We start from the raw sequence: 19,835 nt of genomic DNA, 5'->3' as shown, positions 1-19,835 counted from the left end.
AAATGATATATTTATGAATTTTATTTAATAATTTGATATAAGTTTTAATAAAGTGATGTATTAAAATTCTGCCAATGCCAATAAGTTATGGCAAATAGTAAAATTGTAAACACTAAAAACTACTGTATAATGTATATATATATTTCATTTTATATAAGTTTTATTAAAATTATTAATTACAATTCTTGTAATGCCAAAGTTATGCCAAATAAAACAAATGTATTACGTTTTGTGTAAATAAAAAAACAAAACACCAAAAATAAACTTTAATTTAAATATTTTATGATTTACATAAATTATATATATATTTTATAATATTTTAAATAATATATAATACATATTTATAAATTATATTTTATTATTTATACTATTTAAATTTTTAAATAAATGTATTCATTTAATTTAATAATTTAAAATAAGCTGTATTAAAATTATTTATTAAAATTCTGGCAATGCCAATAAGTTATGGCAATTAATACAGTTGTATTCTGTTTTGTGTAAAATTAAAAACAAAACACTAAAAAACTAAAAACTAAACTTTAATTTAAATATTTAATAATTTAAATAAATGATCTAATTTATATAAAATTTAATGTAATTTTAGTAATTTAATTTAAATTTTATGAAATTCAGAATTAAAATTAGACCAATGCCAATAAGTTATGACCAGTAATAAAATTGTTCTATTTTGTATATAAATTCAAAATAAAACACTAAAAACTACACTTTAAATGTATTTAATTTACTTATCTAATTCATTTTAAAAAATATATAATTTATTAATTTAAATTGTATATAATTTTATTTTTATTTTAAATTCATGTTTTTAATTTAGAGACCACAACATTGCACAGTATGATATATTTGTATTAATTTTGAACTTTTTTTTATTAATTTACTAGTGTTTTAAAGATTAAATTAGATGATGGTCTACATAATCTGAATGTCAAAATGAGGGAAATGAGCACCAAAACTTATATTAGCCAATGTGGTTCTGATATATGTGCATCTCATTGGATATCTCATTCATTTATCATTGAATGTCTTAAACAGAACTCCTTAATATATGATTTGACGCCATAAAAATTGCAAAAGCTTCTTCCTCAGGAGGAGTGATATAACTGAATAGATTTATTAAAATAAAGTCAGCCAATCTGACTGGTGCATTGGTTTTCAGAAAGCTAGTAATTTCTGAAAACTGATCTAGAAGAATCAGTGTTTATGCAAAATTAGACCTCATTTGCATTAGCGATCCCATTAAGCTCAACCTGTGCAAATGTTCAATTTAAAGTTTGCGATGTAAGCAGTCATTACCAGAGTCATTATCCCAGTCATTAGTTTGTGAGAGTCGAATCTCTGTGGGTTTTAAGCATTTCTTTGAACTATAAAGAATAAAAGTTCGGCTGAGGGAGAGAAAACAAATGAAAGCATTAATGAATCGCTAATGAGTTTCATCCGGGTGTTTTTGAGGTGACTACAACAGGCCAGTTCATGAAACACTCGAGCTCAGCGATCCCCTGGAGAAAAACGCTGACTTTAACCTCATTAATAGAGTCATTTCTATTCATGAAGATAAAGCAGACCGCAGACATTCATCAGTACTCGACTCACCCGAGAAATGATTGAACACCGGCGCAGAGTCTGTAATTCAGCTCATAATAAGCCGCGTTTGACCGTTGGACTTTGAATATTGGCGCGCAAGCGCCTCCTACTGGCGGTTAATGAGACTCTAAGCAAACAGTCATTTGATTAAACAGCACATCGTAAATTTGTTATCAGTACCTCAGAAGAACTGCAGATGTGCCTGTGAAAATCCGTTTTGCTGGTTTATTAATCTCAATATCATCCATTTAAAGCAGAGAAATATAGAAACTCACGAAGAAATGGATGCGAGAAATCATAAGTCTAAATATGACGGTTATAATCCCGATTCCCGCCATTCGCCTGTTTGAATGTGCGGTGCATTATATGGGCCTGAAATGAGCTAACAATGCTAAAACACTGTAAGGATTTTTTTTTTCTCAATTTAGGTAAAGAAAACCTGTACTTATAGTACTTTAAAATAGTATGTGCACATGGTGTCAGGTGAATTTACATGATCTAAACAAACTATTCTCTATTACCTATCTAATTTTTCAATGCGGAAGTAAGCTGTTTTTTTGGAAATGTGTGAGACTTCAGGTTCGTAAATTGCTCTGTGTCAAATCAACCAAATTTCCAAAACATCCCTGGCTCAAATTTTTGATTTTGCTAATATTTTTTTCTGTGGGAAGATAGATATGTATAGTGATGAAAGCCAAAATATTAAATGACATGGATGAATAGTAGGGCTGGGAATCGATTCCAAAAAGAATCGATTCCTCGATTCCGAGGCATTGAGAATCGAGAGTCGATTCCAACGTTTGGAATCGATCCTCTAAAGGGGAATCGACTCCTCATTCAGAGCCGTTTTCAGTTCAATAAAACTTAACTCTTAAACGGAAGGCTGCATTCCATGAAGGCTGCATATTACGGCTGCAAGTCATCAAACGTCGATTGACGAAAATAAACTTAATACAACGGCTCATTACTAAACTCGTCCGAGTTTAAGGATGCAGCCTTCCGTTTGAGAAGCACCCATTAATTTAACTCTTGCTCGCTAATAGTTATTATAGTCTGATTCATTTACACGAAAAGATTCGTTCGCGTAGATCATTTAAATGAACCAGTTCAAAAAACGATTCAGATGTTATTCTACGGGAGAACTGTCTCATGTTGTACACAATTTTGAGCGCTGCACGACAGAATAGATCATGATGTGTCTTGATCTTATTTACATCTTAAATAAATGCTATTTTTAATCTTTCTATCAGCCAATGATAACTCTGAAAGAAAACGCAAAGAGCACGTATCAGTGGCCGAGAGCGCATCTGATTGACAGCTACGCCACGAGCTCTTATATCAGTGTGGTTAAAGTTCTGTTGATTTGTTTCAGTGTATAGTTTGCTAATTTTGTCATTTTATACACGTCATGTCTTGTTTTATTCATGCAACAAATGCATGTCCACTGCTGAGCTGTGGGTTATGACTAATTTCCTGGGCAATGCATACAAAATTACAATCTGAAATCAGTCAGAGCTACAGAAAATATAGCTATATATATAATTTTTTTTGTTTGTTTTGTTTTTTTACAATTGAATATTATAAGAAGGTAACTTTATACGACCTTTACATCCTGCATTCATTGCAAAATTAGCTTCCTCCAATCTAAACAACAAGAATCGAAAAAGAATCGAAAACAACAGTGAGGAATCGATTCTTGGAATCGATTCCAATCGATTCCAGAATCAGGAATCGGAATCGGAATCGATTCCAAAATTTTCGGAATCGAACAGCCCTAATGAATAGGTTGAAATGGCAAGTTACGGGCGGGGGGGGATGACTTCAGAAAGATGGTAGCATCATTATGTTATTTTTACACAGAGAATTACACAGAGACTTTAGCCATCTTTGACCAATTATGTGCCAATGGTGACCATTCAAAAATGGAGAAACAGTAGTTTTAAAGTTTGAATGCCTGTAACTCTATAGGCCTAAGTATTAAACTTATCTTAATGTCCTTTTAGATATTGGGTCTTAACAAACCTTCCTTTTGGCATCTTAATTTTAATGGCCTGTGATTTGGTTTAAGAGATATTGAAATGTCAATATGGCTCCTGGAGTAAATTGTTGTGGTCAAAAACCAAGTTAGTTTGAAAAATATGATACTTCTTTTCTTTTAATGAGGAATGTCTGAAGAACAGATAGATGTATCTCATTTCCTTCTGTCAAGACAACTGCATTAAACATACCTGTCCATAAGTATTCTTTTTACAATGCCCATAACTCAAGAAGTATTAAAGATATTGCAATATAATTTTAGATTCTAGTTCTTCATCCCAGAGAAATGGGGATCTCAATGAGGCTCTGTGTACAGATTGTTGAATAAAATTGTAAAAATACATTTTGAAATATTAATAAAAATACTGTAATCTAGCTATTTAAATCTAATAGATAAATTACTAAAATAACACTGGTGTAGGGGATGTTTTGAAAGGTAATTTTGCTGTTTATAAAGTTATGATGTTTTCAACATTATTTTATTGAATTGATTATAGTATTACAAGTTTTGCTATGAATGACAGTGGTATAGTTCATTAAAACCATTAAATTGTTTAGTTATTTAAGCAAAGTTGAAATTAAATAAAATATTAACATTAGTTAAAAAATTTACTTTTTGATGTTGAAATGTTATCTTGGCAAACTAGAATAAAATAAATGTAAGTAATAAAAAAGGAAAATAAACCTATATAGAAATATTTAAAAATCTAATAAAATTACAAAAACACAAATGACTAAACTTAAATAAAAATGAAAATGAAAACTGAAAATATAAAAACAAAAGCTAATTCAAAATATTAATACATACTAAAACTATATACAACTAATATTATAGGGTTTATTTTGCTGTTTGTAAAATTGTTTATATAGAAATATGTTTAAAAAAAGCAAATAAAAATGTTAAAGCAAAATTACTAAAATTAAAATGCAATTTAACGGTTTCTGATCGTAGTGCTAATTGACCCTACGCAAAGAGCTTGACTGACAGGCGGTCTGACCAATCATAACACTGACTGAATCCACCATTTTGTCCGACAAACAAATCAGACAGGAGAGTAGATTAACTTTGGTGGATTTCAACTTGAAAAATTGGTGTATATTGACGTCTTTCCGTGGTTGAAAATACGTTCTGATATTGAGTGATGTTTATTTTGTGTTTCAAGTAAATAAGAAAAGACGGTCGGTTCACGTGTCGATTGATCTAATAAGGCAATACAGTCAAAAAGCCACAAAACTCTTTTTTTTGAGTTTGAATTTCTTAAAAAGACAACATTTTAAAAGTGAGACTTAGTTTCATACAAGTAACCTGCTCTGTCTTGTCTGTTGGCGTGTTGTTAGTTTCCTCTTGTATTTTTTCACTGCATTGTTTTTGTTGGACAAAGTAACAGCAACTAAGGAGAGCGGGTTTTTACAAAGGGTCAGTTGATTGAACTCTAATGTGTTTGTGTTGGTTTGTTCTCTGTAGAGCGTCTCAGGTTTGGGGTGAAGATCTCCTGACCAGCTGTGGCTTTGTGCTCTGCAAGGGTCTGATCTCTAAACTGGACCTGATTTCCATCCGTCTGTCGTCCGGCGCTCGTATCTTCTCCTTCCTGTCTCTGGCCTGGGGTTTTGTGGCCGACGTGGACATCGAGAGCGAGCAGTACCGTCAAATCGGAGCGCTGCGCTTTTTTGTCAGCACACTGGTGCGCATCGCCTCGTTACGGATCTATCAGGGAAAACTGGCGTTCCTGCCTGCCGAAAACGATTGCGAATCTGACACCGCTTGCTTTTCGACCACCGACAGCCAACTGCCGGACCACCTGCTCGTCCCGTTGGAGCAGCCCGTGCCGCAGGACTGGACGCTGGTGGAGGAGCAGGAGTTCGTCCTGGTGCTCGCCATGTTCCAGTGTCACCTGGGCGAGGATCTGCTGGCGGCTCCGGACGCCCGCACAGACGATGGAATCATTCATCTGTTCTACTTGACGGCGGGAATCTCTCGCACAATGCTCCTGCGGCTCTTCCGGGCCATGCAGAGCGGGACGCACATGGACTGCGGCTGCACGAATGTGGTGTACCGGCGCGTGCGAGCGTTCAGGCTGGAGCCGCTGAGCGAGGCCGGCGTGATTACGGTTGACGGAGAGCGTGTGGATTACGGGCCTATTCAGGCTCAGGTGCACAGAGGAGTGGCCCGCCTCATCTCCGCTTGAACCAGCTGTTTAAAACGGGAGATCCTTTACCTGAACGCACTACAGAACCGCACAATCCTGACTGGCTGCCGTTAAACTTGAATTTAAAGGGATGGTTCGGAGTAGAATTGACTTCATTGCTATGCACTCCGAAGCCCTTGTAAATACCTTAGTCAAACATTTATGGAGATATTAGAGTTTTTCGAATTGCTTGTTACAGAAGTGAATGGTACATGTGATGTATCTCGTAAATTGCACCACTAAACGTGCAAGTAATCTTACCAAACTTGTACAGTAGTGTAAATAGGTTATGTACTCACAAAACGCTGCATCAGAACATTAAGTCCACCATGAGTGTTTTAAAAACACGTTTTACCCGATCCCTACTAGTCTCAAAAACTACAAATGGCGACACGTCGACGTCACTTCCCTGGTTTGAAAAAAGCACGTAAAAGTCCTCCTGCAAGTTGACATGCACACAGATGTAGTAGGAGGACTTTTACGTGCTTTTTTTCAAACCAGGGAAGTGACGTCGACGTGTAGTTTCTGAGACTAGTAGTTCTCGGGTAAAACATGTTTTTAAAACACTCATGGCGGACTTACAAATGTTCTGATGCAGCGTTTTGTGAGTACATAACCTATTTACACTACTGTACAAGTTTGGTAAGATTACTTGCACGTTTAGTGGTGCAATTTACGAGATACATCACATGTACCATTCACTCCTGTAACAAGCAATTCGAAAAACTCTAATATCTCCATAAATGTTTGACTAAGGCAAAAAAAACTTCGGATGGGGTATTTACATGGGCTTCGGAGTGCATAGCAATGAAGTCAATTCTACTCCGAACCATCCCTTTAATGTTCGTTTGTTTGTTTTTATTAAAGAGTTGTAATTTTGAGTGAATCTCAGGTCATATTTCACCCCAAAAACATAAGAAAAAATAGGAAATTATATTTTGCATTTAGAAAGTTGACTGTTTTTACCTTCCTGGTCTCATGATGAAAACATACCTGTGGGAATTTTCGCAAGATGCGAAATACATACCAATAAGTACGTACCACTGCAGTTTCCAACACTAGAGACGGTAAAAAAGCCAACATTTGTAAAACATGACTCACGATGAAAGAGCTGAAAGATGGGAGATCGAAAAACAAGGTGAACCGGCATGTTTGTGATTGTGTTTTTACGTCACATTGCCTTTGTTCATACCATCAGATTGATGGTGTATATTGACGACCAGGTTTAGGTGTAGTGCAGAAGGCTTCCTATTATGCTCTTTTACAAAGTCTTTATTTTGTTTTGAAGGGGGGGCTCTGGAACATGTTCTCATGCTTGGTTTGGAAAACGCATTATTTTTCACATAATTTACATTATTACAAATGCTTTCTCCCCAGGCTGGCACAAATGGCTCAATTAGTTCTAGGTTTGATGAAGGTCTGCTTTCCAAAAAACGAAATGTGTTGTGATTGGTTAGCAGTCCCACTGCACTGCAATTGGCGAACAGCTTAGACGGCATATCGGTGCTGCCACGCAACTTCCCAAAGCAACGAGCTCTGTGTACAACTGCGCAAGATAGATTAAAGTGATTCTTACATTTTAAATGTGGATATGGATTTTCTTACAAAAACACATTGGTTTGCCACGTGAGGCTTTTATTGACCCCCCTGGAGCCATGTGAGGCACTTTTTGTTATGGATCGATGCACTTTATTGGACTTGTTTTGGTCTGATGGAGAGAAAGTCTATGTTGTTCTAAAGCTTGGGAGTGCCAGGATAATTTTTAATATAACTCTGATAGCATTCGTCTGAAAGAAGGAAATCATATACACCTAGGTTGCATGGAGGGTGAGTAAATAATACACTACGGTAGTGTTGGTCCTATCGTCAGCCTGCGAGATCGCCGATACATGATATTATCATTATTGTGCTAATTTATTTAATTATTTAGATGCCCCAAACCAGCTCCAGCATAAGGCTAGTGAAGCTATCTACACTGTATGATGAAGAAATCTCTTACCACACAATGCACACGTCTACGGCGCCACTCCGATGATCGTCACTCTAGTCAATGCTTATGTTTACATCAGCTTTGACTCCCCATGTATTTCGACCCTCTGTACTGCACACGGTATAGCGGCTCCAGCACAGCTACCAGAGCAGTTTGCGGCCACTTTAGTCAATGCTCGCATTTATACGAGCCGCTCTGAGACTCGCTGAAGCATCTCAGAAGCGGCTGTCCATGCTACGTTGCTAAACTTAGGCGAATTCCCCACCTTGTCCCTCCCCATCCGCCAAAGATTTTAATTTCAGTAGGCGGGATTTATTTGAATGACATTCTAATGAGCTTTGTGACATCATAGCATCGGAAAACAAACTCTGTAGTCCAAAGGAGCCGTTCGTTGTAGTTCTTGAAAAGGGACTTTTTAAAAACTAAATATCTCCCTTTGTAGTGGACTTCGAGATTTTTAAATTTGTAGATGTTTTTTATGCCCAAACATACACACCACACACTGGCTAAAATTCAGAAAGTGAAAAAGCATAATCGGACCCCTTTAAAACGCCTCGGAGCATTAGAGTTATAGCGCCAATCAATGGACGATTCAAGTCAGAACTGCGGTTGCACGAACAAAACCAACGTCACTTAAAACGTACATTCATCTGTTCTGGGGGAAAAAATGAACACTCTTTTAGTGCCACTTAGTGGACATTTCACATCGAATATATTACGAAACGCACATGGTGCTACGTGTTTCCTTAACCTTAAAGCACTACAGAACCGCACAATCCTGACTGGCTGCCGTTAAACTTGAATTTAATGTTAGCTTTGTTTATTTTTAGTAAACAATTGTAATTTTGAGTGAATCTCAGATCACATTTCACCCCAAAAACAGAAGAAAGAAAATTTGGAAATTATATTTTGCATTAAGAAAATCAACTGTTTTTACGTATTTAATCTTATGACGAAAACATGAAATACATGAAATATGCACCAATAAGTGCATATCACTGCCTTTTCCAACAGAAATTAACACTAAAGAAAACAGCGAGCACATGTAATCGTTTTCATACACAGTTATAATTACACCTGCTTTCACTTTCCAGACATAACAAGCATTCTTGGTAGCTCAGCCGATACAGAATTGGATTTAGGATGCAAAATCCTTGGGTACAAATCCTGTGAAAAACATGACTCATGGTGAAAGAGCTGAAAGATGAGATCAAAAAACAAGCTAAAGAGGCATGCTTGAAATTGTAATTTTGTGTCACATTGGCTTTTGTTCATACTATCGGGTAGGTTTAGGTGTAGTGCAGATGGTACGTTATTTTAAAACGTCACAGAGCATTAGAGTTATAGCGCCACTCAATGGATATCTAAAGTCAGAACTGTGGTGACATACAAAACCAACGTCACATAAAACACTTGACATTTCAGATCGAATATGTTACGAAACGTACATGGCGGTGCGTATTTCGTGTGACCGAACAGGTGCATTTTTCCGTCATGAGATCAGGATGGTTTTTACACTGCAATGCTATTTTCATGACAGTTAAACATTAAATCTCACATTTTATTGCAAACTGTCACAATGCAAAGCATACTCACCTAATCTTAAAAAAATAAGCTGTAATTTCCTTATGCAAAAAATTGTGCAAAACATTGTTAAAGTATTTTCTGACCACACATTATTTTTACTGTAACGTAATTAACATTTTAGTTTTTTTTATTTGCATACTTTCTTTATGCAAAACATGATTTCTAATTTATTTTCTGTGGTTTTGGGGGTGAAATATGAGTCGAAAATCTGAAAACATGTTGAAGTTGCATTTTACTCCAAAAACAAAGGGGGGAATTATATGTTGCATTTAAGAAAATTGGCTGTTGACAATTTTCCTCACAGTTAAACATATTAAACCATTATTTTAAATTGAAAAATTGAAAATAGCACAAAGAAATACATCAATATCTAATCCACAAAATAAGCTTAATTTTCTTTATGCAAAAATTGCTTATTCTTTTCTCTAACCTTTGGGATAAAATATGTCGCTTTTCACCCTAAAATGAATAAAAAGATATAAGAAATCACATTGACTGTTAAACCTGACTGTTTTACTTGATGCAAAACATAATTTCAAATTTATTTTCTGTAACTTTGGAGTGAGATTTCATGAAATTCATCAGCCATTTCACGGGCCATTTCACCCCAAAAATCAAATCTGAAATTATATTTTGCATTAAGAAAATTTACTGTTTTGACATTGTAACATTATTTTCATTACTATATACTGTATATATATATATATATATATATATATATATATATATATATATATATATATATATATACTACCAGTCAAGTTTTTGAACAATAAGTAATGATGTAAATAAATTCTGCTTTGATCACAGGAATAAAGTACATTATAAAATATATTTAAATAGAAAACAGTTTTTTAAATAGTAAAAATATTTCAAAATTGTACTGTTTTTGCCGTACTTCATATCAAATAAATGCAGGCTTGGTGAGACTTCTTTAAAAACATTAAAAGATTAAAAATCTTACTGTTCAAAAACTTTTGACTGGTAGTGTGTATATATAAAATTAGTGATTTCGGGGTGAGGGTTTGGTGGCGTCACGGTCTCTGATGCGCAGGCATCTGTATTATGCTGGAGTTTCTGCTGCTGCGATGCACCAATCTTGATTTTCAGAAGTGCCAATGTTGAAAATATATGATATAGTTGTTCATCTTTATTTTTCTATGATGCAAATCCAAATGTGTTATGTTTATTATTGTTTAAGAGTAGTTTGACTGTCAGAAGATGTTTGTGTTTATGATGAAGCCACACAAGCCGCCTGCACCAATATCATCCTAATATCATCTCCATCCGAGTCTGAAGGTTTTGCAATGTCTGCCGTAGATGAGCCGTTATTTAAAATATAAATAATGAAATAAAAAATATACATATTTTCCTTCTAGCCATACAACTTTTCAGCTGTTATGAGCTATTTTTAGCTATTTCTCTAGAAAACTGTACCAAACTCGGCATACAAAATAACTGCTGAACACATTGTACTGTAACACATTAGCCAGTGACTCAATGTCCTGTCAATGGAAACCTTTTTGTTTTGTGAAAAACAAAATGCAAAATCAACAATTACAGAAAGAAAAACTTTTTCATAGGTAAACCTTTGATGGTAAATTTTCAAGCTGTTAAATAACAAGCTATGGTTTGCTTCTGGAAGTTCTGTAAGGATCAGACTATCATTCTTACATTACAATTTTATCTTGATAACTTTAATAACAAAACAACAAGAAAATGGGCAGATGTTCATAATGATCTAAAGTTAAGACTTAGTTACGCTTAAATAAGCGTCAAAATCATTAACAGAAAATCAAACTAATCTGTACATTTTTTCAAACATTTACCCCCGGTTTCACAGACAAGGCTTAAGCCTAGTTCTAGACTTAAATGTAAGTCTGAGTTGTTTTAACTGAAATAAAATTGCACTGTTTGACCTTAAAATATATCAGTGCCTTTGTTTTGTCTTAAAATACACACCAGTAATGTTTCTTTGCAAGCATGTTTATAAAAATTACTTAAATGTCCTAATTGAACTATGGCCTAATCCTGGCTTAGCCTAAGCCCTGTCTGTGAAACCGGGCCTTAGAGTCTAAAACGATCAGAATTCATCATTTTTTTTTCTTACTGATGTCTGTGCTGCCATTTCTCCTCTGAGATGATGTCACATCCTGGGTGATGTCATTAGTGAAAGGTTAAAGGTTAAAACTAAGACCAAAACTGCTTCATTGTGACCTAAAATGATGACTGTTTTTTTTTTTAATTGTGAGTTCATATTTTTGTCTGGGTTTTAAAACAACCAATATTCAGGTTCAAGTATTTGCATAAATGATCAAATAATAGCACAGTATCCTAGATGTAATATAGCTCAAAGTTCTTTTAAGTTTACATTTTGTTCCTGATGAACATTTTGTTACAGCCTTGTACGGACCAGCCAGATGCAGATGCGCGACTGAAAGGTTTAAAGCCATATAGACGATCAACACGTGTTGAACACTGATTTGTGTGTGGATGGCACCCTTTGGAGGACAATGAATGAACGAGTTTGAAAAGTGGACCAAGTTTACGTCAGTTATTGAATCTGAGTTGAAATTATGTAGACACTCCATGTTGTTTTTGATGGTGGAGGAATTATATTTGTTTGCGCAAAGATTTTGAGATTTGATTTTTGCACAGTACTGTATATGACCAGACGGTGAGCAGGAAAAATCTGAATAAAAGTACTTTGATTTAAAAATGCGCATATGATTGCAACTGTACTGTGATATTTAAATAGCGTCATCTATACTTGAAATATATATAAATATATATGAAAATATGTTTGTATTTTTCCAAAGTCATACATTTGTATGAAAAAAATAATAATAAAATTTCAGATGGTAAACACATTTACGTGTTTAATTTATGTGTATATGCATTGTTTTTATATGTAAGATCACGTATGTGAATCAGTAAAAATACTCTTAATTTGTAACTAATACAACTATTAGAGTGGAATGAAAATTCATGCTATTTAGTACGGTGACGCATTGCTGCCACACACTTATTTTTTTCCCCACTCAGCTATGTCGTTATAACGAGATCTTTTCTCGTAAAAACGACATCTTTTCTCGTTAAAACGACATATTTTCTCGTAAAAACGACATAATTTTCTCGTTAAAACGACATCTTTTCTCGTAATAACGAGATCTTTTCTCGTTAAAACGACATAATTTTCTCGTTAAAACGACATCTTTTTCTCGTAATAACGACATAATATGTCATACGATCTGACGTTCCTGTTATAGATGATATGATTATGTTATTGTGTATTATGCAAAGCGTTTGTCCACGCTGCCTTTTCCACAGTCCTGACATAAAGGAGGATGCACGCTGCTGGAGTTAGAATACACTAGCTATATATAGAAATAAACTGTTTTAATAATTTTAATGTATTGGTTTCAATTGTAGCTGCATGTTTATTAGGATTAATCTCCAATCTGCCCTCAGACCCAGAGGATTTAAGATGATCAGATCAAAACTGTTATTTCTGAATAATCGACTCTGAGCTTGGAATATTATTTGGATGAAAGTTTGATTTTACAGAAAATTTAAATACGATCATAAAGAAATAAAATAGAAATGACAAACGGTTTGGCTGCATTATGATAATAATAATTTCGTTCCTTTTCAAAAATGGACAAAATCAATGAAAAAAAAAATCAGTTTAGTATTTTTGTCTGTGGGTAAAAAGAGAGCTTATGCTTTAATAATTATATGTGGGCGGCAATGAAAAGTCACTTTTTTAACTCAACCTGTCTTCATGTCTATCGCATCATGCAGAATAAATACAAATACAAAAATACAAACAAATCTAGCTTAATTTCGTTTTTCTGTTTCTCAAACAAAACGAAATAATAATAATAATAATAATAATAATAATAATAATAATAATAGGCTATTATTATTATTATTATTATTATTATTATTATTATTATTAGGCCTATTATTATATTTTCCTTATTATGAATTCTATTTATTTATTTCTGCTCATATTTCGATTTGCTGTTAAATCAATCAAAAAGATTTTATAATAAAAATAATAATACGCCTAATAATAATCATAATAATAATAATCATAATAATAATAATAATAATAATAATAATAATAATAATAAGCATAATAACAATTTGAGTAGCCTATTATTATTATTATTTCATTTTGTTTGAGAAACGGAAAAACGAAAAGCTTGATTCTTCATATTTTTGTTCGTGGGTAAAACACATGAGCTTATTGCTTGAATATTAATTGAACATGCCTGGGCGGCCTTGATACTTATGATTATATACAAATTATACATTATTTATTATATATTATTAAATTTTATTTTTAGCTGAATCAAGCCACGAATCCGGTTTTTCATCTGGATTATAGCCTACTGTGGAAATATGCTGCGCTGGCTGTAAGCACAATGGTAGGTAACAGATAATGAACTCACACGGGAAAGACTGTACACTACCTCTTGTTGGATTTATACGAATTAAGTAAACACAATTTTGTTTTCGATTCTTTTATTGAAGTAGACCTTTCAAGCTGCATAGAGAGACATAAATTGCGAGAGCGCACCCTGTATTTTTACAAAGGCAATTTGTAACGTTTTGTTGTTATTGTGGAAGTACATAAAATAAAGCAGACATTTATATTTCATTCCTCTGTAATCACAAAGTAAGGGATCGCGCTGGTACCGCCGACCCGAAAAGTGCAGTGAGCTTTATATGAGACTTGCAAAGAAACGTTATTGTGACTAATTTGCAGGGCTGGGTTCTCCGAAACCACCTTAACGCTACGTCGTTCTTAAGTTGTACCTTAAGAAGTACCTTATCGTTAATATGTGTTTTCCGAAACCTTCTTAGTTAAGTATACCTTCTGTAAGTTCGTAAGGTTGGTCTGGAGCGCTCTTAGCTATACCTTACCGCTGCTGGCGGTTCATACCGCTAGTGGGCACCACGCAAAAAGCTTTTTTACATCGCAGTTTAATTACAAATAGAAAATTTTATATGAACATTTAATATAAAATCTGATTTAGTATTAAAATTGCATTTTTTACTTTAAAATTTTACACATAAAATACTTAAGTTGTTATAGCCTACACCCAGTGTCAAGTCAAGTCACCTTTATTTATATAGCGCTTTTAACAATACAGATTGTGTCAAAGCAACTGCACAGTATTTAAACAGCACAATAGTGTGTAAGTAACGCATTATTGTAAACAATCAATTTTCAGTAAAAGGCAGTTCATCAATGAATTCAGTGATATCATCATCCAGTTCAGTTCAAATAGTATACGGTATCGCTGGAAAGTGTCCCCAACTAAGCAAGCCAGAGGCGACAGCGGCAAGGAACCAAAACTCCACAGGTGACAGAAATGGAGAAAAAACCTTGGGAGAAACCAGGCTCAGTCGGGGGACCAGTTCTGGCCAGTGTATGGAAGTGTTTTCATTAATAAAGTTTCCATGGTTGTTAGCTTTTTTTAATTACTATCTCGAGGCACATCAGCGGGCGAACCATTTGACAGAAAAGGCTATGAGTCTATATAAAGAAAGATGAGTTTACACAAACTTTATAGCTATGGCAGCGAGACCTTGAGTACTTGTTTTAAATCAAAGACGGCGCCGTGCGAGGAGAGTAATAGTGTGTAATGCATACGCCAAAGTCCAATTTTGCATGCATATGATACGCCAATCCTTCCCATTAACTTCAATGGAGAGAGGATGCATACAAATACCACGCATCATCTTTTATATCATCTATATAAAAGATGATGCGTGGTATTTATACGCATCCTCTCTCCATTGAAGTTAATTGGAAGGATTGGCGTATCATATGCACGCAAAATTGGACTTTGGCTTATGCATTACACGCTATTGCAAAGTCGTGTTATTCGTACGCAAAATGATGAGAATAAGTTGAAACACATACACATGTATTTCTGCATGTACATATTTCATTGAGCCCCGATAAATGCAGTTTGTACTATTTCTAAAACGCTTCTTTATTAAAAAAAAACATTGTTTTCTCAATACTTTACCTATACCGCTGTGAAAGAAAGAGCGCACAATCGATCACCGAGGCATCGATATCAACCTATTCAGCACCTCCACCATGGACAGCACCTGCTAAGGTCGCACTTAAGAAGGTTTACCTTAAGCAATATCCTAAGGTATAGTTTGGAGAACACACGTAGGAAAGGTATAGCTGTAGTTAAGGTGTACCTTTTGAGTCTTCGTAGCACGCTTAGAGACAACGTTATCGGAGAACGCAGCCCAGAGCGGTACATCAGACGAACATTTATTCTGCATGATGGGACAGACCGTAAAGACAAGCTGAGTCGAAAAGTGGCTTTTCCGGGCCGCTCACGCACAAATATTAAAGCATAAGCTCTCTTTTCATGAAAAAAAAATCTGGCTTTATTTATTTTCATTTTTTAAACAGAACGAAATCATCATAATCATAACACGATCAAACCGTGTGTCATTTTTCTTTTATTTATTTCTGATACTATTTACATTTTCTGTAAAATCAAACTTTCATCCAAATAATATTCCAAGCTCAGAGTCAGAAATAACAGTTTTGATCTGATCATCTTAAATCCTCTGGGTCTGAGGGCAGATTAGTATGGAGATTAATCCTAATAAACATGCTGCTACAATTGAAACAATTACATTAAAATTATTAAAACAGTGTATTTCTATAGGCTATATATAGCTAGTGTATTCTAACTCCAGCAGCGTGCATCCTCCTTTAGGTCAGAACTGTGGCGAAGGCAGCGCGGACAAACGTTTAGCTCCCTCACATAATGTCTATAACAGGAACATCAGATCAGATCGTATGACATGATATGTCGTTATAACGAGAAAAAGATGTCGTTTTAACGAGAAAATTATGTCGTTTTTACGAGAAAAGATCTCGTTATTACGAGAAAAGATGTCGTTTTAACGAGATAATTATGTCGTTTTTACGAGAAAAGATGTCGTTTTAACGAGAAAAGATGTCGTTTTAACGAGAAAAGATGTCGTTTTTACGAGAAAAGATCTCGTTATAACGACATAGCTGAGTGGGAAAAAAAATTAAGTGTGCGGCAGCAATGCGTCACCGTAATTTAGCACTGTATTGGTTAAAAATATTTAAGGCGGGGTCCAATGCTGTTTCATGCATGTTAAGTTATTTACACTGTTATACATCCAAATCGTTTTTTGAAACTTTGGCCATGTTTAGCATGAGAATCCAACTACTGAATTTGGGGTTTTCATTAGTTGTCAGTTATAATCATCAAAATTAAAAGAAATAAACACTTGAAATATAGCAGTCTGTGTGGAATGAATGTATACATTATACAAGTTTCACTTCTTGAATGGAATTAGTGAAATAAATCAACTTTTTGAAGATATTCTAATTATATGACCAGCACCTGTATTTCTGAGTATTTCTGTGCCAAATACACACTTCCGGGTTTCTTACAAGTTTCTGAAAGTTTTTTTTTTTTTTTTTTTTTTTTTTGATTATGGCTCTTCATGAAGTCCTGAAGGGTGGAACTCCTTGTATGGACATTTCTCCCAGAAGAACGCACCCGCACACACAGACCAGAGCGAGCGCCTAATCGCGCCCATCAACGCGCTTCATTTGGCTGCACTGCTGCATGGGACTCGCTCGGGAAAAATGTGTCTAAAGAAGTGTGGTTTTGGCAAATTTACCTTGCTCAGCTTCTTGAAGAACTCAGTGTTACGTGAACAGTAGATGCAGTTTGTTTTTCCAGGGCTGAAACAGAGTTTTGCAAGTGTGTTTGTTGATGAACGTTTTATAAACAAGGCCTAGTTCGACACTGGATTTACACATCGTTTGATACTGAAAGATTTAGCGGTCCAAGCTATGAAAGATCCCATTCATGATTCAGAACTGCAGATGGTAAGTGAAACAGCATCATATGTATGTGTTTTGTTGGCAATCGGCGCGCACTCCCTAATCAATCTTTAGCTCTGCCCAGAGCGTGCCTCCAGGAACTCGGCTGTTTTTGGAGAGAATCATAAAGCTGTATCTTTATTTTGTAAATATGATAAAACTAAAGACTTGGGGATATGGAGGATGCAGTACTATTCTATATGTACTCAAGATTAACATGAGATTGGGTGAAACTGTGTGTGTTATACCCCCTTTAATGTTTAGACCTTTATTACAAACCCGATTCCAAAAAAGTTGGGACACTGTACAAATTGTGAATAAAAACATAATGCAATGATGTGGAAGTTTCAAATTTCAATATTTTATTCAGAATAGAATATAAATAACTTATCAAATGTTGAAAGTGAGACATTTTGAAATGCCATGCCAAATATTGGCACATTTTGGATTTCATGAGAGCTACACATTCCAAAAAAGTTGGGACAGGTACCAATAAGAGGTCGGAAAAGTTAAATGTATATATAAGGAACAGCTGGAGGACCAATTTGCAACTTATTAGGTCAATTGGCAACATGATTGGGTATAAAAAGACCTCTCAGAGTGGCAGTGTCTCTCAGAAGTCAGGATGGGCAGAGGATCACCGACTCCCCCAATGCTGCGGCAAAAAATAGTGGAGCAATATCACAAAGGAGTTCTCAGAGAAAAATTGCAAAGAGTTTGAAGTTATCATCATCCACAGATTCAGAGAATCTGGAACAAGCTCTGTGCGTCAGGGTCAAGGCCGGAAGACCATACTGGATGCCCGTGATCTTCAGGCCCTAAGACGGCACTGCATCACATACAGGAATGCTACTGTAATGAAAATTACAACATGGGCTCAGGAATACTTCCAGAAAACGTTGTCGGTGAACACAATCCACCGTGCCATTCGCCGTTGCCAGCTAAAACTCTATAGGTCAAAAAAGAAGCCATATCTAGCCATATCTAAAACATCCAGAAGCGTATGCGTTTTCTCTGGGCCAAGGCTCATTTAAAACGGACTGTGGCAAAGTGGAAAACTGTTCTGTGGTCAGACGAATCAAAATTTGAAGTTCTTTTTGGAAAACTGGGACGCCATGTCATCCGGACTAAAGAGGACAAGGACAACCCAAGTTGTTATTAGCGCTCAGTTCAGAAGCCTGCATCTCTGATGGTATGGGGTTGCATGAGTGCGTGTGGCATGGGCAGCTTACACATCTGGAAAGGCACCATCAATGCTGAAAGGTATATCCAAGTTCTAGAACAACATATGCTCCCATCCAGATGTTGTCTCTTTCAGGGAAGACCTTGCATTTTCTAACATGACAATGCCATACCACATACTGCATCAATTACAACATCATGGTTGCGTAGAAGAAGGATCCGGGTACTGAAATGGCCAGCCTGCAGTCCAGGGGCCTCATTTATAAAACTTTCTTACGCACTGATTTGATCTTAGAGTGTTCATACGATCAAATTCACGTCAAAGTACAGATTTATAAAAACCGTCTTTGACGTGGAAAAGTACTTATCTCCACGTCAGATTCCAGCTTGGCGTACAACCGTTTCCTTGTGGTAATGCCTGGTATTGCAGATAGTTCAGCCTCACTATAATTTGATTTCTTGCGCTCCTTTTTACTTGCCATTGTCAGAGTTTTTGCTTTAGGAATGAGATCATTTTATATGTTAATTAATTAAGCAGGGGCGTTTCGACGGCGGAACATTCAGCTGCACACAATTCCACGATCATTTGTGATTTATAACCGAATGACTGGCGTACGCATGGATTTCGTGCTACGTTCGTTTTCTCTGAATCGCTCTTACGATCAAATCAGAAAAGTTCTTAGATAAAATCAAGGATGGTTTTTACGCAAGTCTTTATAAATGAGGCCCCAGATCTTTCACCCATAGAAAACATTTGGCGCATCATAAAGAGGAAGATGCGACAAAGAAGACCTAAGACAGTTGAGCAACTAGAAGCCTGTATTAGACAAGAATGGGACAACATTCCTATTCCTAAACGTCTCCTCAGTCCCCAGACGTTTGAAATCAACTTATTTTTCCCTTAAAATGCTGCATTTTCTCAGTTTCAACATTTGATATGTCATCTATGTTGTATTCTGAATAAAATATTGAAATTTGAAACTTCCACATCATTGCATTATGTTTTTATTCACAATTTGTACAGTGTCCCAACTTTTTTGGAATCGGGTTTGTATAAGGGAAAGCTTTTATTATGGAGCAAAACTCCAAATAAGTTCTGGAATAGAGGAGAATCCCAAAGTATTTTGTCATCTGAACCCCTCTGAGCTAAAATATTTACTTGGAGTTAATAATTTAACAACATATTTGCATGTTCACTGTTTTCTGATGTCCGTGAGTCACATTTTATTTTTTTTACATTTTAGATTTTTATGAATAATTGATTTTCATTATCTTACAAATCCCCAGCAGTTCCCTCTCAAACCTCCAGGGGTTTACGAATCCCAGTTTGGGA

At 35.3% G+C, this 19,835-nt stretch overlaps 1 protein-coding gene across 1 annotated transcript in view; it reads left to right on the top strand.

The window, feature by feature from the left end:
* The window catches only part of sphk1 (sphingosine kinase 1), a 43,552-nt gene extending 37,717 nt beyond the window's left edge, over positions 1 to 5,835 (top strand). Inside the window, exon 5 of the mRNA XM_073825256.1 lies at positions 5,105 to 5,835. Within this exon, the coding sequence (XP_073681357.1) occupies positions 5,105 to 5,825 (721 nt within the window). The 3' untranslated portion in view covers positions 5,826 to 5,835. The remainder of the gene's footprint in view (positions 1 to 5,104) is intronic.
* The last annotated feature ends 14,000 nt before the right edge of the window (positions 5,836 to 19,835 follow it).

The sequence above is a fragment of the Garra rufa genome, chromosome 1, assembly GCF_049309525.1.
Source record: "Garra rufa chromosome 1, GarRuf1.0, whole genome shotgun sequence".
Classification (NCBI taxonomy): domain Eukaryota; kingdom Metazoa; phylum Chordata; class Actinopteri; order Cypriniformes; family Cyprinidae; genus Garra; species Garra rufa.
This window is presented reverse-complemented; position numbering and strand designations above follow the sequence as displayed.